The 7,531-nt window shown below is 51.1% G+C and overlaps 1 protein-coding gene across 1 annotated transcript in view; it reads left to right on the plus strand.

The window, feature by feature from the left end:
- The window catches only part of LOC138812418 (NACHT, LRR and PYD domains-containing protein 7-like), a 38,628-nt gene extending 32,526 nt beyond the window's left edge, over positions 1 to 6,102 (plus strand). Inside the window, exons 18-24 of the mRNA XM_070000369.1 lie at positions 266 to 436; positions 1,125 to 1,298; positions 1,541 to 1,714; positions 1,841 to 2,008; positions 3,323 to 3,490; positions 5,006 to 5,176; positions 5,813 to 6,102. Coding sequence (XP_069856470.1) covers positions 266 to 436; positions 1,125 to 1,298; positions 1,541 to 1,714; positions 1,841 to 2,008; positions 3,323 to 3,490; positions 5,006 to 5,176; positions 5,813 to 5,951 — 1,165 coding nt within the window. The 3' untranslated portion in view covers positions 5,952 to 6,102. The remainder of the gene's footprint in view (positions 1 to 265; positions 437 to 1,124; positions 1,299 to 1,540; positions 1,715 to 1,840; positions 2,009 to 3,322; positions 3,491 to 5,005; positions 5,177 to 5,812) is intronic.
- Positions 6,103 to 7,531: the final 1,429 nt, after the last annotated feature.

A 7,531-nucleotide genomic window follows, 5' to 3' on the forward strand; every position in this document is an offset into this window, starting at 1 on the left:
AGCTGGGGCAGAAAAATCCCATGAGATTTTTTTTCCTCCAATAAATGACTCAAAAAAGCTAAAAGTGGTGTTGTGGTTCAAGTGGTAGAGAGCTAGCCTTGAGCACAAAAGGGCTCAGGGACAGGGCCTAGGCCCTGAGTTCAAGCCCTGGGACCAGTAAATAAATAAAAGAATGACGGGTTGAAGGGTCCTGTTCTGGTTTAGGGGGTGAGTTAGTCTCTCTGACTTACTGCCCAGTGGCTGACTCAATGGGTCCTGGTTGTAGGTTTCAGTCTGACAGCAGCTGCCTCTCCTTGTGGCTGGATCTCTGCTCTTCGATGTGCTCCAACCCCAACTTGAGCACCTTGTCCATCAACCAGAGCTTTCTGAGCTCCTCCTCAGTGCAGGTGCTCAGCCAACACCTGAGCAGCGAGACCTGCCGTGTCAATAAAGTGCTGTGAGTAGAAAGTTTCTTGGGACCTGAGGAAGTGGGTGCGGGGGGCCATGCCTGCCTGCTGAGTGTATAGCTCTAGGATCTGAGTGTCCTCTAGGGGTCCTGGCCAGGTCTTCAGAACAGAAGCAGTGCGAAGGGTAGAGAGCTCTTCTGCTCGGGAGCCCCCGAGTTCAAATACCAGTTGTGAAACCCAATTCCCACCCCTGGGTCCTTTGTTTTGTTGTTGTTGCTCAAGGTGAACAATCTACCACTTGAGCCACTTCCAGCTTTTTTGAGTAGCTTATTGCAGATAAAGAGTGTCTCCGGGGGATTTTTCTGCCCCAGCTGGCTTTTGAACCCTGACCCTCAGATCAGATCTCAGCCTCCTGAGCAGCTAGGATGACAGGCATGAGCCCCTGTCTGGGGCCCCTGACTTCCTATTTTGTTCCCTGGGAGCCCCATGAAGACTTGCTCAGGGCTGCTATCTGTGGATAGCTGGGATCTAATCAGTCTGGCAAGTTTCTGGTAGCTATGACAGGGCCTTTGTGCCTGGGTCACCTGCCGACAGAATTGGAACTGAAATCTGGCTTCTAGACTTCCCTGTGGCAGTGGAAGAGGGGATCCTGAAGAAACCAGAGCTGGCCATATACGCTTGCACTCATTGGGGGGATGGCACCCACTGCTGGAATCCACGCTATGTCTGTTTTCTTAGGATCCAATACCTCACCCCTGAGTTCATCTATCCAGTTCTGTGCCTGGGCCTCATCGGCAAGCGGAGCCTCACCCACCTGGCCCTGGAGGGGCGCATCCAGGAGGACCGGGCACGCCTGCTGCTGATGCTTGGGGAGATGCTGAAGAACCAGCACTGCGGCCTGCAGTCCCTGAGGTGAGAATCAGTTTAGCCTATGGAGTGGCGAGCCATGGGAGTGTTAATGTTAACTTGCCCCTTTGAGATGAGGCCGTACACGGACCAGGCAGGTGTCTGCGCCACATTTGAGCCCGGATCTGATGAATTGGGGCAGTCAGGAGCCCGAGACTGGGGGAGGTAAAGGGTGGCAGTTCAGAGAGGCCCTCCCAGCGCCCTATCTCGAGGCCTCCCAGGTGTGTAACTTGGGTTTTCTGCCCTAGGCTGGGCACCTGCTGCCATGCAACCCCCCAGCAGTGGGCCGACTTCTTCCTGGCCGTCCAAGCCAGCCCCTCCCTGACAGCCCTGGACCTCACGGACAATGAGATCCTGGACCAGGGCTCTATGCTGCTGTGTGAGACCCTGATGCAGCCTCTCTGCTCCATACAGAAGCTGTCGTGAGTCTCTGGGCCACTGAGAGAGCAGGAGGTGGGGAGGGGGCACCAGGCTCCCAGGAGCCAAGCGTGCTGGGGGCTTCCCTCCCCCAATCCGCTCTCCTCATTCCCCTTGCGCTTCTCTGACAGCCTGGAGAACTGTCAGCTCACGCAGGCCTGCTGCAAGAAGTTCGCATCCATCCTCCTCATCAGCCAGCTGACCCACCTGAGCCTGGCCAACAATGACCTCGGAGATGAGGGTGTGAAAATCCTGTGTGAGGGCCTGAATCATCCCGACTGCCAACTGCAGAGTCTGGTGTGAGTCCCTGTGTGTGTGTGTGTGTGTGTGTGTGTTTGCATGTGTGTACACCCATGTCTGTCCATCCCCAGACCATCTCAGGAATGTCCCACACCTCCATCCTCAGACAGGAAGTTAAAAAGCCTTTAGGCTGGGCGCTGGTGGGTCTCACGCCTGTCATCCTGGCTACTCAGGAGGCTGAGGAGTTCTGAGGATCACAGTTCAAAGCCAACCTGGGCAAGAAAGTCCATGAAACTCTTATAAACCACCAGAAAACCAGAAGTGGCGCTGTGGCTCAAGTGGCAGCGCGCTTGCCTTGAGCTGAAGAGCTGAGGGACAGTGCATAGGCTGTTCAAGTCCCATGACTGACACCCCCCCACCCCCGCAAAAAAAAAAAAAAGCTTTAAGAATATCTACAGCTTTTCAATGTGAAGCAGAACCTTTTTTTTTTTTTTTTTTGGTTTGTGATTTTTTATTGTAAAGATATTTTACAAAGGGATTAGTTTCCTAAGTCAGTGCATAATGGATGTTTTAGGTTGTCAGGAGCAGTGGACTTTTGGGGGTAGACCACAATTTTACTAGGCCAATCAAATTCAAGTCTTTTTGGAGGCCAGGGTCTTGAACTCGGCCTGGGCGTTCTCCCTCAGCTCTTCAGCTCAAGGTGAGCACTCTACCACTTGACCCACAGCACCACTTCAGGTTTTCTGGTGGTTCATTGGAGATAAGACTCTTCCTGCTCAGGATGGCTTTGAACTGCAGTCCTCAGATCTCAGCTTCCTGAGCATCCAGGATTACAGGCGTGAGCCACCAGCCCTGGCTAAATTCAAGTCTTAAAAACCAAAATATAATAAAAGATAGGTGAACTTGATTCTCAAACACAAAATCTGAGATCCCCAACCCCACCTCACTCATGATTTTGTCCTTCATCTGTGAACATACAGGAGCTCTGACACATTCAGGATGTCGGGAGTGGGGCTCACGAGGGTAATCCCAGGGCTGCCAAGGACAAAGCTTAACCATGCTTCATCTTGAGAAAACAAAGCTGGATGTGGTGTTATTTGCCGGTAGAGGGAGGAGGCATTGGGCTAGGCAGAAATCAGACTTGTGTGAAAAAAGAGCAGTGCAGAAAGGGCTGGAAGTGGCTCCAATGAGTTCAAACCCAGCAGCCCTGCTGAAGATAAGCCAGCACACACTGTCCACCTAGGAGCTGCAAGGTGACAGTCATGGATGGCTTCATCCTTTAGCACTTGGGCCTGGCAGACAAGGTGTAATTCTGTAGCCCAGGTTCCATGCTGCACCACAGAGGAAGACACGCCTCTCTGGTTGTCCCACAGGTTGCGCCGCTGCAACATCAGGAAAGATGGCTGCCGCTCCCTCTCCAGGCTTCTCCAGACAGGCTGCAGTCTCACCAGCCTGGACCTGAGTCTGAATTTCATTGACAGTGGTCTGTGGATGCTCTGTGATGCCTTAAGGAGAGGAAATTCCATGCTGAGAACCCTGGGGTTAGTATTGGGAAACCTGTCCCTCCTAGATTCCTTCCTGTCTTGCCATCCTAGCTGTGTCCTTCATCAACCACTGAAGGGGCTGTTGAGTTCTGGTGCACTGCTTCTCCCAGGCCCCAATGATCGGGAAGCAGAGGCTGACCCCCTATCCAGTACTCGGGAGTTTGGGGGACAGGGCCCAAACCCCAGAGAAAGCAGGGCCCCGTCGGTGAGCTCCCCTCCCTGTCTTCTCTCAACCACGTCTCTGCCAAATGTATACATTGACAACATCCTTTGAGACAGGCGCTCTGCTGGAAAGAGAATCTAGGTGGTGACATTGCTCGTAAGCTTTGCTGCAGAGACAAAACCACTAGAATATAGGGTGTTTTTTGTTTTTTGTCTGTCATGGGGGTTGAACTCTGGGTTTGGGTGTTGTCAGTCCACTCTTCAGCTCAAGGCAAGTGCTCTAACACTTAGGCCACAGTGCCACTTCCCACCTCTCACCTACCATATGACCTACATCCTCTTATGGTCTTTATTTTGTGGAAGGGATCAAAGCTAGAGACCTGTACTTAAAAGAAAGAAAGCCACCAGGCACCTATGGCTCACGCCTGTCATCCTAGCTACACAGGAGGTTGAGATCTGAGGATCACAGTTCAAAGCCAGCCAGGGCAGGAAAGTCTGAGACACTTATCTCCAATAAACCACTAGAAAACCAGAAGTGGTGCTATGGCTCAAGTGGTAGAACTCTCACCTAGAGTTGAGTGCAAGGACAGCACCCAAGCTCAGAGTTCAAGCCCCACGACTGACCAAAAAAATCATCTCTGGGGGAATTATAAAACCTGTGTATACTGTATTGTTTAGGGAATAATGACATGAATATGTTTATACATGCTCAGAACTGTTACATTGGTGCGTGCACGTGCGCGCGCTGATCCTGGGGCTTGAACTTAGGTCCTGGGCACTGTCCCTCAGCTCTTAAGCTCAAGGCTGGCACTCTACCGCTTGAGCCACACGCCACTTATTGTTTTCTGGTGGCTTACTGGAGATAAGAGTCTCACAGACTTTCCTGCCCAGGCTGGCTTTGAACTGTGATCCTCAGATCTCAGCCTCCTGAGTAGCTAGGATGACAGTTATGAAGCACCAGTATCTGGCTGCTTTTTGTTTTTAAACTTAAGTATCCAGAGGAAACAAACTTGAGGGGCCTGGTCTTTGCTAGACAATTCTTACCACTTGACCCACACTCCCAGCCTCTTTTATTTTTGTTGGTTTTTGGTATTTTGCCCTGGTTATTTTAAGGATGGTGTCTTTTTTTGTCTGGGTGTGCCTAGACCATCTTCCTATTTATGCTTCCTGTTGCAGCTGGAATGATGGTCCCACACCACCACGCCCAGCTGTTGGTCATGAATGGGGGTGTCTATGAATTTCTTGCTGGGTGGGCCTTGAACTTCTGATCTGGGCTTTAGGAATAGCCAGGATTTATAGAGCTGTGGCTGCTCCCTGAGGAGCATGGGTTGTTGCTCTCTTTCCCCACAGGCTCTGGGGCTGTGCCATCAGTCCTCTGTACTGCCAGGAGCTTGCGATGGCCATCCATGACAACCAGGAGCTGCACATGCTGGACCTGGGCCAGAATAACTTGGGGAAGACTGGAGTCCAGGTGATCTTGGAAGCTTTAAAAACTAGCCGCACTTCTCTGAAGACTCTCAGGTATGGCTTGTTTCTCTCTGAGCCCATTTCCCTCAAAGAGAACAGTCTTGATACAGATCCATCTTCTGATCTCAGCCTCCTTAGTTGCCTGCAAGAATTCTTATTTCCTGGGTCAATTTTTTTCCTGGGCTTGGAAAGTGGCTCAGTGGTAGAGTGCTTGCCTTGCATGCATGGGGCCCTGGGTTCGATTCCTCAGCACCACATAAACAGAAAAAGCTGGGAGTGGTGCTGTGTGCTTGAGCTGAAGAGCTGAGGGACAGTGCCCAGGCCCAGAGTTCAAGCCCCATGACTGCCCCCTCCCCCCAAAAAAATTTTCTGCTTGCACACTGGTGGCTCACACCTGTCCTAGCTACACAGGAGGCTGAGAGCTGAGGATTGCGGTTCAAAACCAGGTTGCAAAAGACCTTGAGAGTCTTATCTCCCCCAAACTACCAAAAAGCCAGACATGGAGCTGTGGCTCAAAGTGGGTAGAGTGCCAGCCTTGAGCAGAGAAGCTCCAGGACAGCACCCAGGCCATAGGTTCAAGTCCCAGGACTGGTGCACGTGCATGCACACAGCTTCTTGCAGGCATTTTGGTTCTTTGGGCAGCTGGAAATAAAACAAAGTGTCCAGCAGCCCGGCCCTCTGGCCCTCTAGGTTGAAGATGGGTGATTCGAGCGAGAAGATGCAGAATCTCCTGCAGGAAGTGAAGAAGCACCATCCTGGCTTGGTGATCGAGGAGGTGACCAGCTCCACAGTGCTGTCTTACTGGGATTTCTTTTCTCTGAGCCCCTGAGCTCCTTGCTGCTGCTGCTGATGGAGTCTCAGCTCCCGGGCCTCACTGTGATGGCCCGAGGCCCACAGGTGCCATTTGTCGCCGGCCAAGGAGCCAGCACCGTGGTCTCCCACAAGTCACACATCCCCTTCTCTGTCCCCTTCTGATCACAGTTGTCTCACATGGGTAATAAAAAAGTGAAAGCACTCGGTCTGCAGTTTCATTTATTCAGGTGCTCGAGCAGATCTGGGATCCTCTGTGTTCTTAGACCAGGAAGGAGGAAAAAGGCTCTGTCTGTGAGCTTGATCTCAGGGTCTGTTCTGAGCTCTTTTTCCCAAGGCTGTCTACCACTTTAATCTATAACTCCACTTCCAGTTAATTGGAAATGAGTCTCAGACCTTTCCTGGCCAGGCTGGCATTGGACAGCAATCCTCAGCTCTCAGCCTCCTAAGTAGCTGGGGTTACAGTTGTGAGCGCTGGTCATGAGGTTTGAACTCTGGGCCTGTATTGCCCTGGAGCTCTTTTTGCTCAAGGCTACACTGACACCTGGCTTTTTTTGCCAGCTTTATTTTTTTAAGACTCGTTTAATCTATATGAACTCATTTATATGAACTGGTTTCAAAACATCTTAAAGGATGTTTTTCCTAGAACTTAACATAGTTAATACATTCTGGCCCCAATGGTCATTATTTAGCATAGCAGTCACAGTAGGTAAATGAACGATCATGTCTGCCTTAATAAAACTTTATGAAATGGAGCACCTGGACCGATCTGATCTGAGGTATAGTTTTCCAATTTTGACTTATCCTTTTACAAAGTATCAGTTTGTGGTGTTTTTTTTTTTTTTTTTTTTGCTAGTCCTGAGGCTTGAACTCAGGGCCTGAGCACTGTCCCTGAGCTGCTTTTGCTCAAAGCTAGCACTCTACAACTTGAGCCATAGCACCACTTCCAGATTTTTGTTTATGCAGTACTGAGGAATTAAACCCAAGACTTCATGCATGCTAGGCAAGCACTCTACCACTGAGCCACCTTCCCAGCCCTTGTGGGTTTTTTTTGTTTGTTTTGGGTCCGGTCGTGGGGCCTAAACTCTGGTCCTGGGTGCTGTCCCTCAGCTCTTCAGCTCAAGGCTAGTGCTCTACCACTTGAGCCATACCGCCACTTCTAGCTTTTTTCTTTTTGCTTATGTGGTGCTGAGGAATCGAACCTAGGGCCTCAGGCATGCAAGGCAAGCACTCTACCACTGAGCCACCTTCCCAGCCCCAATTTTTTTTTGGGGGGGTCCAGTCGTGTACTCTGGTCCTGGGTGCTGTCCCTCAGCTCTTCAGCTCAAGGCTAGTACTCTACCTCTTAAGCCACAGCGCCACTTCCGTTTTTTTTTTTTTTTTTTTTGCTTATGTGGTGCTGAGGAATCAAACCCAGGGCCTCATGCATGCAAGGCAAGTGCTCTACCACTGAGTCACCTTCCCAGCCCCCCCTTGTGGGTTTTTTTTTTTGGGGGGGGTCTGGTCGTGGAGCCTGAACTCTGGGCCTGGGCGCTGTCCCTCAGCTCTTCAGCTCAAGGCTAGCACTCTACCACTTGAGCCACAGCGCCACTTCCGGCT

The sequence above is a fragment of the Dipodomys merriami genome, unplaced genomic scaffold, assembly GCF_024711535.1.
Source record: "Dipodomys merriami isolate MVZ:Mamm:240054 unplaced genomic scaffold, mDipMer1.0.p SCAF_57, whole genome shotgun sequence".
NCBI lineage: Eukaryota > Metazoa > Chordata > Mammalia > Rodentia > Heteromyidae > Dipodomys > Dipodomys merriami.